The sequence below is a fragment of the Fukomys damarensis genome, unplaced genomic scaffold, assembly GCF_012274545.1.
Source record: "Fukomys damarensis isolate Sample0158 unplaced genomic scaffold, DMR_v1.0_HiC HiC_scaffold_28, whole genome shotgun sequence".
Classification (NCBI taxonomy): domain Eukaryota; kingdom Metazoa; phylum Chordata; class Mammalia; order Rodentia; family Bathyergidae; genus Fukomys; species Fukomys damarensis.
The window spans coordinates 42,092,535-42,111,049 of NW_022900940.1; the positions used below are offsets into that span (position 1 = coordinate 42,092,535).

The 18,515-nt window shown below is 45.9% G+C and overlaps 1 protein-coding gene across 2 annotated transcripts in view; it reads left to right on the forward strand.

Annotated features, from left to right (window-relative positions):
- Colq (collagen like tail subunit of asymmetric acetylcholinesterase) overlaps nt 1–18,515 on the forward strand; it is a 65,667-nt gene that overhangs the window by 6,640 nt on the left and 40,512 nt on the right. Inside the window, exon 1 of one of the 2 annotated variants that reach the window (XM_010643112.2) lies at nt 13,241–13,911. The exons of the other annotated variant lie outside the window; for it this stretch is intronic. Within the exon in view, the coding sequence (XP_010641414.1) occupies nt 13,506–13,911 (406 nt within the window). The 5' untranslated portion in view covers nt 13,241–13,505. Of the gene's footprint in view, nt 1–13,240; nt 13,912–18,515 lie in introns of those variants that run through there. 2 annotated transcript variants of the gene reach the window in all.

An 18,515-nucleotide genomic window follows, 5' to 3' on the forward strand; every position in this document is an offset into this window, starting at 1 on the left:
GTTTTTTTTTTTAGAAAGTGTCTTGCTAAGTTGCGCAGGCTGTGTTTATACCTGGGATCCTCCTGTCTTGGTGTCACTGAGTCTGGAATTATAGGCACATTCCACCGCATTCTATCTTATACCTGGTCCACTTTTCTAATTATATCTGTCCATTTGAACCCCTATGAGCATGACTTTTTGGCCTTGGGACCAGAAGTCCTATTGACTTGGCCTCTATTTTCCACTTCTTTAGCAGCCTGTAGGGCAGGGCATCTTTCCAGAATGCCAAAGCTCTGCACAGACCAGCCTGGAAGTAGTGTTCTAGATCAGTGTTTCTCAAACTGAGGCACGGATTCTCAGCCCTGCTAGAATCATCTGGAGTGCTTTACAAAAAGCCCAGCATCTCATAGCCTAATGAGATCAGAATCTCTGGGGTGTGGGATCAGTCATTCATAGCATTTAAAATTCTCCAAATGATTCAAAAGTCTAGCCAGGATTAACCACTGAGCTATATAGCCAGCCTCAGAATCCCCTGGAGGGCTTGTTCAAATGCAGACTCCTGGGACCCATTTCTGACTCTGCAGGTGGCGGGGCTGGAGGCAAAACTCCTGCATTTCCATAAAGCTTCAGATGCATGAACCACTCTTCTAACTCACCTCTGAGTTACTACACCAGTTTCCTGTGGCTGCTGTAGTAACATGTCAGAGTGGCTTAACACAACACACCTCTATTCTCTTGCAGTTCTGGAGGTCTGAAGTCTGGAATCAGTTTCACTGGACAGTAATCAAAATGTTGGCAAGAAATGGCCAAGCTCCCTGTGCCAGGGCCCAAGATGAGAATTGGCCTCTTGTTGTCTATAGCTCTAAGCTGCATTTGTGCATTTGTTTGTTGCTGGTCCCTTCCTCTGTCTTCCACACCAGCAGGGGAGCATTTGGGTTTGGGAGGAGGGATCACATCTCCTTCTTTGTCAAATCTCTGCCTCTCTTATGAAAATGCTTGTGATTGCACTGGGGTCCCCCCAGATAATCCAGCATAATCTCATTATAAACTTCATTTAATCATATCTACAGTGTTCCTTTTTCCATATAAGGTAGCATTTACAGGGTCCAGGAATTCAGATCGAGATATTTATGGGGGTCATTGTCAAGCCTACTATAGTCACCTTTGCCATGGGATAAACAGACCCACTTGTGCTTTCTTTCTTTTTTTTTTTTTTTTTTACTGGGGATCGAACTTGGGACCTTATGCTTGGTGAGGCAGGTGGCGGAACCACTGAGCTAAATCCCCAGCCCAACTTGTGCTTTCTTGAAGTGACATGGGAATCCAAGGGGCAGGCCTAAATGCTGCCTTCTCTGGGGTTCCTTCCCAGAAGCAGATCTTCAGGCAAGAATTTTGAGTGTAAGCCGTGCATTTGGGAGGTAACCTCATCAGGGAAGTGGAGAGGTGAGGCAGAGAAGAGAACACATCAGTACAGGGCAGGTTCATGTGCAGTTATTGCTGTAGGCAACTGGAACTCCAGTCTACAAGGATCTTAGGGGAACAGGGAGCTGGGCTATGTGGCAGGAAGCTGGAGGCACAGGCAGGCTTGATGGATGCAGAGGGACATGGGCAAGGAAGTGACAGCATCTGCTATAGATGAGATGCCAGCTGTGGCCCAGTTGGTGTTTGTTTGTTTGTTGAGACAAGGTCCGAAATGTAGTTCAGAATGGCCTTAAACTCATGGCAACCCTCCTGCCTCAGCCTTTTTACAGTTTTTACAGCTGTCTATCTTCCCTGCTGCAATGCCACATGGAATCACTACTAACAATGATGTGTGTATCAGTCAGTGCTTAGTAGAGAAACGTGTAATGCAAAATATACAAATATATAAGAATTTACAGGATTGGCTTACAGTGGCTGCCCATAGAGTCAGATGTGGAAGGGTGCAGAAGGGCTGTCTGTGCACTTGAGATCCGAAGGATCCAGTCAAAGGCCTCGAGCTCACAGTAGTGTCCTGTGTGAGTCCATTCAGGAGGCTAACGGGTCTGTACATCCAAGGTGTGAAGAACGGAGCTCCTCCAAAGAAGCAGAAGGGAGCCTGCCCTCTTCGTTTCCCTTTTATTCCAGTCAGGTGACAAGCGTGTTGGCTGGTTCCGCTCACACCCAGGGTGGGTCCTCTGTCTTCAGTAACTCCCCTCAGCCACACCCAGAACCGTGCTGATCCAGTTTAATTGGACATTCCTTTCTCCTCTTTACTATCACAATGGGTTTCATTTAGCGCTTTCTATTTGCTGGAATCCTTACATACATTCTTTCTAATCTTTACAACAAAAGTAGCCATTAGTGCCCCCCCTTTTATCATAGAGGAAATTAGTATCCGGAGAGCTTTAGTCACTTGCCTAAAGTCATGCAGTGCCAGGGTCAAAATTCCAACTCAGGGCTTTCTGACCCCCTGACCATTGCAAGGCAGGATGTAGCAGTGGTTAGAAGTAGGTCTTCTTGCTGGGCATGGTGGCATGCACCTGTAATCCCAGCACTTGGGAGGCTGAGGCAGGAGAATAACCACAAATTCAAGGCCAGCCTGGGCTACACAGTGAGTTAAGGACACCCTGAACTAAATAGCAAGACCCTGTCTCAAAAAAACTAAAAACAAAAGCAAAAAACAAACAAATAGGGATTCTGGTGCCACACTTTCCGAGTTCAAATCCTGTGTTTCCTTTAGTTTTGTGACCTGGGGCCAATTATCTTCCCCTAACCTTATTATCTGTATAATGGGGCTAAAAGTAGGATTTAATTTATAGATAAATTCTGAGAATTAATTGGACTAATTATGAACATAAGATACTTGGGAAAATCCCTAGCGTACAGTGTATGACATAAACACACATTTTCTGGCATTATTTCTAGAATCTCATCATGTTTCTGCAAATGCCAACAGGTCATAATTTCCCTTATAGTTCATTGCATCAAAAGGCAAAAGACGCGGCCGGGGATTTAGCTCAGTGGTTCAGTGGCCTGCCTTGCAAGTGCAAGGACCTGAGTTCAATCCCTGGTACAAAAAAAAAAGGCAAAAGACCCCAAATACAACCCATAGAAACTTTTGCTTAAAGTACCTAGTGAATTATAGGAAAAACAATGATACTCTGCCTTTGTCCAACACACTGACCAGTGAAGGAGGCTCTTCTTGTAGTGATGGGCTTTCCCAGATGGCTTTAAAAATATACCTGGCCCTGTTCCATCTCCCAGTCCAGGAGCATTCAGCTCCACTCAAGCCCACACTGACCTCTCCATAGCAACCAACAGAAACACTGGCAGGAGGCGAGTTTGGGAGCTGGCGACAGCTGAAGGAGACTTGTCTCTGTAGACTTGCACAGGCCACTAGCTGGGTCTGACCAAGAAAAAGAAGAAAGGAACAAAGAGAGCTCTTCCCTCCCCTCTGTCTCCTCATACCCTCCTCCACTTCTGCATTGCTGCCCCATCTTCTTGGCGTCCTTCTGAGAAGTTTGGAGACTGCCAGAGCTTTCCTACTACAACACATGCTCCAGGGAGGACTTCCCAGGGTCTTGGTGCCTGGCATGGGGACCTAGGTAGGCAGAGGATGGGGTGATAATGGCTATCCCACTTATAGAGAATGACCTGCCAACTGAGGCTCTTCCTGTGCTATAGCCCGGGGTTCTTTCAAGTGTGTTCAAATTTGCCCCCTCTATGAGAGGTGTGTGGGATGGGACACTGTCATGGGAGGCTGAAACTGAGTGACCCCTTTGTGTCCAATCATGGCCAGCTTGGTTTCCAAGACCATCTTACTGGGTTGAATCTCATGATGGCCCCTAGGAAACTTTGAAATTCTCCATATTAACATGGAAACCAAGTTCTCAACTATTGAGTCTAGTGTTTTAGATTTCAGGAGGCTCCAAAGAAAACAACCCTCTTCTCTCTGTCCATCTTTTGGGAGCTGTGTTGGGCAAGGTCATGGTGGGAAAAATGAACGGTGGAAGAGACAGAGGTCTTTTGGATCTACAGAGTAGCAGGGTCCTGTGAAAAGCGTGGTCTGGGTGACATGCTCCCTTACTGTCCATGCTGTCATCAGGAATGGAAGCTCAAGATGTCTTTGGGAACAGCAGGTCCTGGAAATGTATTCTGCAGAGTATCTGAGCCAGATGGTCCCCCCATCCTCACCTCATCCCCCTTGTCTGAATCTAACACTTGGGCCCTTGCTCCCCTCTGCTGGCCAATCCTGAAAGAAGAGGTCTGCCAGATCTCAGCTCAGAGACTGCCACCTTTTCTTCGAGTCTGGAGGAAGGTGGTTTGGGGACATTTAGTCAATGACTAGGTTTAACAGTTTGCCTGTTTACAAATGTTCTTAGATGTGCAGCAGTGCTAAGGCACTGAGGTAAATTTGGGATGTATGCAAAGCATTGAACAAACCAATTGCTTTCTCATGGGAGGACCAGATTTCAGTGATCTATTGGCCTTAGAATTTATCTGAATTCATGGATGACAGGCTGTTTGCTAATTTATAGACTTAATGCCCACCAAAAGAAGGAGCATTGGCATGGGTTCCCATCCGAGCACTGCCTGAGAACCCTTGGGTACAGGTGAAAGTCCTGAGGTTCCTTACTCAGGCAGCTCTGGATTTGAGTGACAGCTCCACGACCCAGAAGCTACAGGATCTTAGCCCTCTGGTCTTTAATTTCTTCACAGCTCAGTTTCCACATCTGTAAAAGGTGGATAATAAGTCACATTTTAGACGGTGATGATCTAATGCATTCATTCAGAGTGTGGCCAGCATGTAGTTAGCTTTCAGTATACAGGTGCAACCGTTCTCAACATTGGAGAAAGAACTGGAGAGCAGGCCACCTGCCTTCTATTGGACACTTCCTCTCTGCTGTGATCTCACTGACTCTTATCCAGCGCTGAAAATTCTAGTTTCAGAACTGAGAGTCTCCACCTAAAATAAAGCCCTGGGATGAGTCAGGGACAACATAGCACATAGGAGGCTCTAGAACCACAGGTCAGGATTCAGAAGCCCCGTTCCCCAGGGCCTTGGATGCCACAGCCTCAGTTTCTCTCAATTGAAAAAAAGGGGATATAAAAAAGCATAACTCATAGGATCACAGGAGGCACATAGGAAGGACCTAGTGGTGTATGTATTCAGAAATCATAGAGGTCCTTTAAGGACAACATGGGACTTTAAAGACATGGGACACATAACTCACACCCAAGAATAACACCATAGTCACACTGAGTTCAGGGCAGATAGGCCTGCTAACAGTGGGTCCATTCGCTGGGCCCCAGACAGGGTTGACCTCACTGGGAAACCCCCAGACACTGCAGCCCAGTGGGTGTCCACTCCAGGGAAATTACTCAAACCTGAGCAGAACCCAGCTGGGAAGACAGGCCACTTCCTGCTACTCAGTTCATCCATGTCAGGAGAACTGGGCTCTTCATCCACAGCCTGTGCCTTGTATGGGATGACAGTCTTGGCCTCTTCAAGGTGGACAGCAGCTGCTGACTCACCAGGCCCACCCAATGCAGGTCCTCCTGGGCAGTCAGAGGGAGACCGTGAAGTAAGAGATTTTCAAATGGAATGCCAGCAATTGATGGCTGATTTGACACAGATGCTCCTTTTTCTAGCCATATACCCATTTGCCAGCACTTTGTATTTTGTTCAATTTCTTTTCTAATCCGTGCAATAAGATTCACTTGAATTAATTCAGACTCCCTCTCCACCTCCCTTCTTTTCTTCCTCACCTACTCTGTCTTTTTCTGATATTCACATCTATCCCTCTGCTTCTGAATTCATTATGTCTATTATTTGAGAGATATAACATTTAAGATACTTCCCACCAACCAAATGACCAGTATTTATTGTATCTCCTATTCTAAATTTGACTGCTGTATAACAAGCAGAGTCATAAGACAAGCTGACTCAACTATAAGACAATTCAAAAGACAACCTGACCTAAATCTTGGAGCCCATCATCTCCTTGTGACATTAAAATACATAAATAATTACTGTGGGTCACTGTGGCAATGTCTTGGAGTGTACAAATAGATGGAGTTTGCAGGAGAGCAGAGCAAGTAGACAACCCACTAGGGCTCAAGTCATGACTCTGCTGTTCACCTGGGTGCTTCTTTGAGCCTCAGTTTACTCACCTGTCAAATTGAGAAAATATTTTCTGTGCTTGGAGCTATTGTAACCCAGTGCTTAGCACATAATAAGAGCTCAGTACAGTTATCAAGTTGTAGGCTATATAAAGATTATTTAAAGACAAACATGTCTTCCACCAGAATAAATTACAAATGAGTTAAGATTTAAAAACAAAATATGAACTATAAAAGCATTAGAAGAAACTTTGGGAGCTTTTTAGGGTATGATGTAGGTACAGACAATCCTTATTTAATGACCAAATTCAGTTCCCGCAACTAGATCATTAAATGAATTGGTCACTAAATGAGGAATTATATATAGTATGTACATTACAATATTCAAAACAAAGAAATGGTCAAAGGAAACTCTTTGATTTTATTTGCATAACTCTTACATGCAATACTGTAATGTATAACTTGAACATAAAACTATGGTACTGTACAATATAATCAGCAAAAATTATGGTACTGTATAAACAAGTGTACCATACAGAAAAGACATTGAGGCTCTATAGACAAGAGGTACAGAACTGTACAAAGAAAGGGTAGGTCATAAGTGCGAGCAGTCCAATAGATGGGTTGTTAAATGAGGAATATCTCAGATCCCCCTACACCCCTCTCCTCTTCTTCCACAACTACTCCATTTGTTTTAAAACACTGAATCATTAAACTCTATTGTATAAAAAAATTATTTTTGACAAAAAATAAAGTAAAAAAGCCAAAATAAACTTGGAAAAATATTTTCAAGTCATATAGTAAAGTACTGCTTCATATTTAAGAAGAAAACTGCGGGAGAAAGACAACCCAATGGAAAAAAGTATGAATGACTCTCCAATGTGTGAAAATATTCTCAGTCTTATTCACTGTAAGAGAAATGTAAAATATAGTAAAACCATACTGAGATACCATTTTTCACCTATCATATGGGCAAAACTAAAAAACGTCTGGCATCAGACTATCCAAAACTGTGTGGAAACACTTCCATCCCCTGTTCACAGGGTGGAATGTGGATTGATGGAGGAGTTATGGAAATGCAGTAGACAGAGCAGGCAAAAAATTGTAAGTTTACAGCTTCATAGCCGGCATTTCTACTCCTAGAAATTCATCATGCATACATGACATATATAAAGCTGCTCACAGAAAGTTATTTTCATTGGCATCAGTTGAAAAACACACAATTACACATGAAAGGAGACAGTGTTCTCTCTAATGAAGGACTATTATGCAGTCAGAAAAAGAACATGGATGCATTTTATGTAATTGTACACAATCACCTCTTAAAAATACCGTGAAGTGGGGCTGGGGATTTAGCTCAGTGGTGCCACCGCCTGCCTTGCAAGCACAAGGACCCGAGTTTGATCCCCAGTGCCAAAAAAAAAAAGAAAAAAAAAAAAAGAACGAAAGAAAGAGTACTGTGAAAAGAACAAGAGAGAGAGTTCCATACATATAATATGAGGAAAAGGAAGAGGAAGAAAATATTACAACTATCTATCTCTTTGCTTGTATACAGATATTCCTAGTATAATAACCTATTTAACAGCTATTAGAACTTGTGACCTATTGGGAGGTAGGACCCACTCCTCAGACTTACAGCCCATCTTTTTTTGTACAGTTCTGTACCTCTTGTTTATAAAGCCTCAATGTCTTTTTTTGTACAGTACACTTTGTTTATATAGCACTGTAATTTTTGTTGATTGTATTATACAGTACTGTAGTTTTATGTTCTGTTATATATTACAGTACTGAATGTAAGAGTTGTGCAAATAAAAGCAGTCATTGAGTTGGAGTTTGCTTTAACCATTTCTTTGTTCTGAATATTTTAATATACATACTATATACAATTCCTCACTTGCCAACCAATTTATATAATGACTGAGTTGTAGGAATGGAACTTGGTTGTTAAACAAGGAATTAAATATTCCCTGAAGTATACATGAAACAGTACTTGTTTGGTAATAAATCATTGGAGCTGGGTGCCTGGGGAGAAGGGTGAGAGACAGAGTTTTCATTATACCTGTTTATACGTCTTGAATTTTGAATCACATGTATGTATTACCTAAATGGTTACATAAACCCCCATATGTACATACAAAAACACTGCCTCTCATCTGTAGCACAAATTGGGATTTTTCTGCCTTTAAAAGTCTCTTAGACCCAAGGAAATCAGGGTAATTGAGATCTCAGAATTTCCAAAAGGATACAATCACACAATTACAGTGCTATGAAAAGCCTAGGGTTCATCTTGCCCACCAGTTCAATTGAGAAGCTCTACTCCTCAACTGAGTCCAAAGGAACCAATCCTGGAATCCAGGGGTGCAAGTGGCTCAGTGACCCCATTGTATAGAGATGCCTGTCTGTGCCAGGGGTAACCAGGGGACTCCCAAGGACCCAGATTCCCTCTTCCCCACCTGTTGTGGACCCTCAGACCACAAATACTGGAGGTGGAGGCGGGGATAGGGACCCTGGAGAGGGGGTTAAGTGAGCTACGTGGTTTTGAATTACAAGTGCCTCTGGACTAAAGTGTCACCATGGAAAAATGAAGGCATGGAAACAGCAGATGGAAACACAGGGTCTTTCCACTCAGCCAGTTGTCAGTGGGTGTTGGAAATAACTCCCCCAATGGGTCTGATACAGCTGGGAGGGGGTTTGTCTGACCTGTGACCAGATCTCCCAAATAATTCTACAAACTTGGCCTCCCCTGTCAAGGCCTAGCAGGAGATTTAATAGAATCCACTGATTTATGCCGGCTGCCGTAATCGAATTCAGAGCCAAGGCGCAGCCAGGCATGGGGAGATTTCTTTATGTTCCCTCGGCTCCTAATAGCATTGTCTCCTCCTTCCTCTGTATTTACCACATGCCATTTGGTCAGATTAGAACTTGAACTCAAAAAAGCAGATGCCTTCCTTCAGATAAGGTCCAAAGTAATTCCCTGTGGGAGAGAAGGGAAGGGTTTTTGACATATCTGTGTGCACAAGGAGTCACTTTTGATATATGAGTTACATAAAAGTAATGACAAATAGATAATTTCCTTTCCTCCTTGCAAGTACAACAGATTCCTTCTAAATTGCATCGGTGGGTGAGGGGTTGGGGGAGGAAAAGTACATCTTTCTTGTGTTATTCTTAGGGATCCAGTGACCTCACGCACGGTCTCAGATGAGTGACTGCAGGCTCCCCTGAACAATACTGGTGCCTTTGTGGGGTGCAGCCCCAGGGCCCCCAGATCTTTGTCAACAGAGCCATTGGGCTGACCCACTCTCAATCCTAACAGAGAGGTATCCTGTGGTTCTCAATTGCCTACTTAATTTTTTAAAATTTTATTACTTTCAGTTATAAATTTTAAAACTCAAGGAAGTGAAAAGAGTTGTTCAGAGTGCACCAATATGCCCACTGCTGTTGGCTGAATTGCCTCCTCAAAATTCACAGGTTGGAGTCCTAAGAATGCCCAGTATCTCCGCATGTGATTGTGTTTGGAGTTGGAGGTCTTTAAAGATGTGATTAAGGTTAAAATGGGACCCAAAGGTCAGCCCTAATCTGATCTGCTTGGCATCCTCTTAAGAAGAGGAATGTGGGATGCAGACACCAGGGTTGCACTTAGCAGGTGAAGGCCACCCACAGGCAAGGGAGAGGCTACAGGAGAAGCCATGCCTACCGACACCTTGGCTTCCAGCTTCCAGACCCATGTGAAATGCATGTTTGCTGTTGAAGCCACCCAGGCGGTGGTATTTCGTTATGGCAGCCAAGCAAACTAAAGCACTCCCCATGTACATTCTGTAGTGGTGAGCGCTCTGATTTACTCTTGTCATGTGTCTTTTATCCATCCATTTTGTTTTCGATGGCTTTCAAAGTGAGTGTCAGACTTTGTCCACTTGGAAGAGCAGACTGGAAGAGAGCAAATGCATACGGACTGAGGGCCACCAGTATGGCTGGCTAAACCCTTTCAGTGGCTGGCAGAGAGCGACCGAGATTGTCTGCTCTGGCTGGGGCTGCAGCTAAGCATGCCCTGGATTCCTCTAGTATGGAAAAAAAAAAAGTCAAGATCATCTACTGGGAGTTTACAGACCAGGAAATATGAACCCAAAGACAGATAACTAAAAAGTGTGACTAGAAAGGCATGATTTTGAGTGTTGGGAAATGCCTCCAAGCCCAGCTGGAAGAGACACACTCCTGCCTCCTTTAGGCACCATTTTCTCAGGGGAGTGGGAGGTTCCTGCTCATTCCTTCTAGGTGACGTGAGGGAGGGAGGAGGACCCCACTTTGTGCTGGTAGCTGAATCTCAGAGGGATGCAGTCCAGCCTACTACTTGTTGGCTGTGTGTGACCCTAGGTACGTCTCTCAATCTCTCCAAGCTTTGTCTGAAATGAGAATAATACATACCCTTGAGATTGTCCTGGGCATCAAAGAAGGGTTAAATAGGGAACATATGGAATCTTCTTCATTGCTGGTGTTTTGCTAGTGGGTCAGGGCAATGCTGTCTGCTGCAGTAAATAATCATTTTAATGGATTCATCTAGTAACTTATCTTTTGCTCACCAAATAGTCTTAACGTCTCAAGTTGGGGCTGTTCACCTCTACTTTGGCATTCAGCGATGCAGTCCCTTCCCATCTGTGGGCTCCACCATCCGTGTGCGGAGGGAATCCTCCGCCCTTGGGCAGAACCACTGGTGAGAACAGTCCCTAGCTCATCTCTTCTCACGACAGGAGGGCTGGGAAACACAGCCACTGCTCAGGGAGCACCCTGGCCCATCCAAGAAGAGTACACCTTCCTGGGATGCCAGCCTTCTCTGCACAGCCCCCATCCTCGTGAAGTCAGTGGTTGGGAGTTAGAAGTGGCCAGGGAGAGGCTGGGATAGGGAGAAACACGAACCACGAGATGGGCAGGAAGGTGAGCGTGGCCAGGGACCCACCTGGGAGCTGTCCCCAGAAGTTGGCACGATAAGTGGGCGGTGTGCGAGATTCCTTCTGCTCTCCAACCCTAAGTCTGTACTAGTTATATAGCCCAGACCAAGTGACTTGGTTTCTTTGAGAGTCATTTTCTCCTCCATGAATTGGAGATAATTAATTGGCCACGAGGAATAAAGACAACAAATGCAGAAAGTGCTGAGTCCAGTGTCACCAGTGTTTCACGGTGAGAGTTTTGCCAAGCCAGGCTCAGCAGCAAGTACATAGCACAGATGTTACTCCTTCCTGTCATCTCAAGGAGGACTATACAAATACGTCTTGGTCCTCTTTCTTCAGAATCCTTCTTAACACATTCCAGGAAGTCTGCACTGACCAGCACAAGTTAGCAGATGAAATGAAAACTCTGCTTTTCAGAGTTTACACCATGAACTCATTCATTTCTACATGCATGTAGCATTGCAAGGGCTTGGCATATAGTAAACATCCAATAAATGTTTGTGAGCTCAGATAGAATTTACCAAGGCCTCTCCCAAGACAAAAAAAAAAAAAAAAAAACATTGGATCTGGAGGAGATGCTAAAGAAAAAATTATTCTGGCACTTGTTAAAATGATAAGGACACTTTTGTCCAAGCTCCCCCCGTAGGTGTCAGGACTAGCGCAGTGATCAAGGCCAGCTCCAACCCAGCGGGACAAGCAGGGACCTACAGCCCAGGGGCAGGTTGGGTGAGTGGATGGAAAAGTACTAGCAAGAGACATCCACGTGCGGCGTTTCTGGCTCAAGCAATTTAATAGGATTCTTGGAGAAGGCAGGCAGGGTGGGGAATGAGGAATTGGATCTGATGTCAAGGATGGGGGATTCTCTCTAAGCTGACTTACTAGAATTCTTGTTACAACTGGATGCTACAAGAGTGAACGTAGGAGCCCAAGTTCAAAAGTTAGTCAAGAAAAGGAATCAGAGGAACCTAAGCGAAGTTTGGTCAAGAGGAGGGTATTTGTCAGTGGACAGGTAGAACCTGAGTCCTCCAACCCGCTCCTCTCCCCACCATGGTTTTTATGATGGGACAACAGATTTGAGTTCCCCAGAACTGAAGTAGCCCTAGGCTCCCCTCTAAACATGTAGCTGTCTTTGCCTCCCATGGGAACTCTGGATCCCTGGGAAGGACCCCGGAGTAACTGAGGCCACACAAATCTCTCTGTGTGGTAGTGGAAGCAGCAGAAAGATGCAAGCTGGAATCTATTCTGGCCCTGATCCTCAATGAACAGTCCTACTTGTGGCAGCCGCAGGGACAGGAACTTCTGGAACAGCGCCCAGGGAGGCAGTATTCCAGAAGTGGTCTTCTGGTCTGGTTGATAAAGGCAAAACACTGTGAATATGACACCTGCTGACAGCTGTCAAAAGGTCCCAGAAACTTATGATGGATTAATTTTACTCTACTGAGCTGTGCCTGGGCCAGAGCACCTAAGGGAACTTGAGGGCAGTCCTGTGTCCCTGTCCAAGGCCCATGGGAGGGTCCTTGCATCTCAGGAATTATGGCACCCAAGGTAGCAAGGCAGACTTTGCCATATCTATTTTACAGGTAAGAAAGCTGAGACACAGAAAGTGAGCAGCCTCCTCAAAGTCACGGCCACTAAGTGGCAAAACCAGGACTAGAGCCCAAGTTGCACGACCCCAGGATCAGTAAATGTACGACGCTGAACTGCACATCCCAAGGGCAGAATTATGTCTAGACTCTGAATCCTGCATGCATTTGGTACTCACTGTGTGCTTCGGAGTGAGCAAAGCAAAAGGATGAATGGACATAGTCTGTGTCCTTTCATTCAAAGGTTGTGGTGTGGGGGTTCAGCAAACTACAGCCTGTGGAGCAAATTCAGCTGCCTCCTGCATTTGTAAATAAAGTTTTACTGGAACACAATCGCACTCATTCCTTTATGCACTGTTTATGGCCGCTTTTATGTATGATGACAAAATTAAGTTGCAGTAGAGACCATGTGACCCACAAAGCCTAAAATATTTGTCATCTGCCCCTTTATAGCAAAAGTCTTTTGCCGGGCATGAGCCTATGTTTGTAATGCCAGCACTTGGGAGGCTGAGGCAGGAGGATCACCACAAGTTTGAGGTCAGCCTGGGCTACTTAATGAGTTCAAGACCAGCCTGAACTACATATTGAGATCCTGTGCCTACAAAACAAAACAAAAAGTCTGCTGACTCTATAGTTCATGATTATTACTAAGCTGGTTAAATGGCAGTGCTTATTGTTAAGTACTAATAATCTTGTCTTCCTATGACCTAGCAGTCTGTGTGTGTGTGTGTGTGTGTGTTGTCACTGTTTTGGTTAAACTTGGCTTTGTAGGAAGTGTAGGAAGCACTCTGGCACAGCCCTAGGGTGCGCAGCTGAGACCAGGCCAGCAGGTCCTCCCTGCAGCAGAGGAGGGCGGCATCTCCGTGGACGCCTCCGTGGGGGCTGGCCGGGCAGTACTGACAGGCGGGTTCTGAGCCAGATGAAATGCAGTCTGTTTGTCAGTCAAGCTCCATTTCCCCTCAGCTCTCATGGCCGATCACTATCTGTAGGTCCCCAGCCTCAGGTCCTCCCCTGGGCAGAGGGCATTCTGTCGTCAAAGCCCGTCCTGGGTGGACAGGACACTGCTCCTGGCTGCTCAGGACTGGCCCCGGTCCCCTGGCATCAGGGCCAGAAGCAGCATCAAAGCAGGGATTGGCCAACTCCCACCCCAAATGCCCAGCAGGCCAGGCTCAGGAGCACTGGGGGCGTGACAAAGCTCAGCCCGTCTCCAGCCTGTGTTCCCGGCCAGTCTGCCTCAGGCCTCCGCACCATGACGGGCCCATCATTCAGCCTCGCACATCTGCTCACCATTTCAGGACTGCTCTGTTACTCAGCTTGCTGCTGGGGTGAGTGTGTGTGTGTGTGTGTGTGTGTGTGTACGCGCGTGTGCGTGCGTGAACGTGCGTGAAGTGTTTCAGAAAAAGGGTCAGAAAGCTGACGTAGCCTAGCAGCTTTTAGCAAACTTTAAAACGTTAAACTTCTCAGCCAGTGTGGGAAGTGCAGTGTGAAGGGTTTTGACAGTGGAGTCTGTGGGATCCTAGCACACACACCCATGTGTGTACACTTGTCATTTCTCCTCTTGTGAACTTGACTTCAGGGTGACAGGCTGACAGCTGCTGTCCCTTGGCTTTGGAGTACAATCATGTTCTCTGGTCCGGGGTCCCCTGGCATTAGGTGTTGGAATACTCTGTGCCATGCTGCAGGCCAGCTGGCTTGGGTGACGGAGCACAGAGGCGGCAGTCACCAAACCACCAAGTCATTTTCTTTGTAGGATGCATCCTCAGGTGCAAAGAGCAAACAACTAGCTTTTACTGTGGTCTTTTAGAGAGGCTCAGTTACTTCAAGGATCAGGATTTGTCCTTTATGGCTTATGTGTTCTGTGCATGGGAGTTGAAGGGAAGTTCTAGGGTACAGGGTTCCCTGGAATATGCAGATAGATCATGGAGAGCTTTAGGCAGATCGCAGCCAGTCTATGTGAGAACCTCACATAGTGAGCTGTCCAGCCACTGTGGGAGCACTCAGTGTGCCCCAGAGCATGTGCCTTCTGCCTTCCCTCCTTCCCCAGGTCTACTTTCTGGTGCCACTTTTTTTTTTTGAGACAGCGTCTCACTATGTAGTCCAGGCTGGTCTCGAACTCACAGCGATCCTCCTGCCTCAGCCTCCCGAATGCTGGGATTACAGACATGTGCCACCATGCCACTTTTAGCAGGCAGGGGAAAGTCTTAAAGCAGGAAGGGGAAGAGCACGCAAAAAGTTGAATAGTCCACCAACTGGACAAGCATGTGCAAAATCATTAGCATGTGGCTTCACTTGCTGTTTTCACAGCCTGCCAAGGCAGGATACCCTCTTGTGTTGTTTCTTTCCTTCCGTGGCTTCTGATGACACGAGGGGAGGGCTGCATGATGGAGGTGGAGATGGAAAGGGCTGTCTCTAGAGGCCTATGGATGGCTTGGCCTTGTGAGTAGGGAGACGAAGATGGACACAGTGATGAACCGGGTGTCACCTTTATTCCTTATAAGGACTCTGAAGATGTTTTGAGTCATTGGGTCAAATCCCTTGTGGAACAGATGAGGAAACTGATTCTCAGATTGAAAAAATGAGTTGCAATGTATATTATATGACTGCTTTCATCCAGACTCAAACTCTTATTTGAATCCCTGTATTTCCAAAAATTAAGTTGGTTTGAATCACTTTCCAAGGACATGTCTCAGTTTCTCAGGATGAAATGGAAGAAAAATCCCTTTTCAAAAGTGAGTCTTGAGTCTAACAGGAAAAGCAAGCATGGACTTTGGGAAAAAATTCAAACACTTGCCAAAAGCCCACTTTAGACAATTATGAATAATTTGGCAATGCAGTGACCACATACAATAACGGGAGTTTGCTGTCCTTAATGAGGGCAAGCAGGCCTGAAATTCTATGGTAGCTACCTGGGGCTGAGCTCTTGATTATGTCCCGATTTCTGCAGGCCCGGAGTACACACACACAACTCACTACAGCAGAGCCTTCTGGGGCTTTTCCAGGCTGGGCCCTGAGCTCAGACACAGTTTCAATAGAGACAGAGTAGTTCTGAGAGAGACCTACAGGCCACTCGATGCCACCAAAATAGACATATGAAGTCCTGGCTTAGCTGACAGGGAGGGTGGAGCGGGGCAGGCAGCTCCGAAACACTTCCACCTGATGGAAATATTCTGAACTGGAATGAGCTGTAAATAAACCAGACCGTGCTAAAAACAAACAGTTCCAGGGAGGGAAGGGGGCAGAAATAGATGGCCTTCACCTGCTTCGGTGAAGTAGGTCAAGGTTAAGGAGGAATGGGGGTAGAGTAGACCGCATAGGCACTTCAGTAGGAGCAACTGATAGTTCCCGCTCGCTGACGAGGTCTCCCGCCTCCAGGAAGAAAGCAGAGAAGGGATTATGTTTTATCAGTAGAAACCGCTCCCGGTGCTAGGTGAGGGAAGTCATCCAAGGCCGTATATGGGCTGGAAAAATAAATGACGAGGAGAGGGAATTAACCACGTGGGCCTGCCAGCCTCCCAGGTGCTCCTGGCTGGCAGAAGCTTTGTGGAAAGCTGCAGTCTTGACTGTTGGCTGTCCTGGAGGCAAAAGAGAGGCCGAGAAGAAAGTAGCAGGAAGGGCTATAAAAGAGTCCTGGGACTGGAGGGTCACTGTCAGCCCTCTCCACATGCCTGAAATACGGTGGAGCCATGGACACTACTGTTCCTCACAACTCAGCACTGTAGGAGAGAACTGGCGTGTGTGTCAGGTTTGATAACAAAGTAGCTCTATCCTTTTACTACTGAGAAAAGGCAGCCCACGACAGCACAGCCAACCCGATGTTCACAGCTGGTCATGGTGCTGCACTGCACACACACACACACACACACCATTGCACACCACACCAGCCTCAGACAGCACCACTGTTGGCCTTGAGGGGTCAGGCCAAAGAGAAGCGCACCCTAAAACCCTAACAGCATGGATTAAAAACAAAACTTCCCACCCAGCCACAACAATGACCATTCCCCATCCTTGCAAATACAAGTGATCCCTGCTCCTTCCCGACCTCAGCTTTCATCTCCTCCTCTTCCTGTTGGTGAGAATGAAGATGCCCAGCCATGGGACAGCCCTTCCTTCCTGACAGTGACCAGTCCAGAGCAAAGTCAGACTTTGCTTCCTCAGACTTTTCACTTCAAACCACCCAGCAGAAGCCCAAACCCTAGAATCAGTCCTTTCTGACTCTCTGCTGCTGCTGAGATACCTCCCGGTTCCTCTGATACAGCGAGTCAACAAACCCAGCTTAGTTGGACTGTAGTTGTGTTCCCTGTGGCCTTTGGTGGAAGGAAATAGCTACATCAGGCTCAGCTCATTGTTACAAGAATCTCTTGCCTCCTTCTTAGGTCTTGGCCTTCATTTGTACCCATATGTAGTCATAGTACAGAGTTTCAGAGGAAGAACTCTGGAACAAGATGGCTTGGGTTCAAGTTTGGGCTCTTACGTACTGATATGACTTTGGATAAAATGCTTAATTCATCGCCTCAGTTAACTGTTCTATAAGTAGGTGGTGGCGGCGATGATGAGGATGATGATGATGATGAATGTTTAACTGTCAGGGTCTCTGGGAAGAGTTTCTATGCATGACCCGCTTAAGTGGTGTCTTACATATAGTGTATATCGTTAATATTATTAATTTAGAAACATTTGTGGAGTGCCAGGTACACTGTTCGACCCTGAGAATGAACACTGCCTCCTACCCTCTAGAACACACAATTTTTTCAAGGAAATTGAGGAAATAGTTGCACCCCGTGAAGAAGAATTAACATGATGATAGACCCAGAAAAAATATATCGCAGGACTGGACATACTGGCACACACCTGTAATCCCAGCTACTCAGGAGGCTGGAGCAGGAGGATCACAAGTGTGAGGCCAGCCTGGACAACGTAATAACATTTTAAAAGGGGACGAGGGATATAGTTCAGTCCTCCTTGTGTTCAATCCCCAGTACCACAAAACAAACAAACAAACAAAAAACAGCAGGGCCAGTCTACCTTGGCTTGGGAAGTCAAGGAGAACTTCCTAATGAGAATACTAAAACCTGAGATCAGGGCTACCAGCCATGTGGAAGATGAGCTACATGTGTTCTGCAAGCTCAGTGTCTGTGAAGGTGTGGAGGTAAGGGCACTGTCGTAAGGCCAGAACTGGGAACTAAAAAGTGATGGCTTTTGGCAATCATGAAGACTGCCGCTATGAACACGAGCATGCTAGCTTAGGGGTTTTGGTGAAGTTACACCCACCTTCCTGTCGGAAAATACCTAGGAGTGAAGTTGCTGAGCTACAGGGTACATCTGTGCTTAGCTTTGATAGAAAGCACCAACCAAACACATTACACCAACTTCTTCCCGCCCCTTTCTGGCTGTTTCACATCCTTGCCACGTTTGCTCTTCTCTGTCCTTTTCACGTTAGCCATTTGGTAGGTGTGCAGTGTTGTCACCCCGGTGTGTAGCGTTAGCATTCAGCAGAATGAATAGACTATAATCTTCCTCCACAACCGAACTCCCCTTAGCAGTATTAGCTTATGCAATAGCCTCTGTGACTTCCACAATCACTGTTATTCAAGAGAAGCCAAAAGTAATTCATACGGTATGATTCCATTTATATAAAATAAAAAACCAGGCAAGATGAACCCCTGGTATTAGGTTCAGGATGGTGGCAACAGAGAGCACTGGGCTTGGCTTCTGGTGCTGGGTGTTCTATCTCTTGATCTGAGTGCTGGTTTCTAGAATCTGTTCACTTTGTGAAATTATATTGGGATGTCACTTGTGATCTGTGTACTTTTCATAAGACGTGCTTTGACCCTGAGTACATGTTGAACATAGAAGAGACTCCAGTTAGTGTAGGAGACCAGATAATGAGGATCAAGGCCTAATTGACCATCTCTGTGAGCAGAAAGGAGAA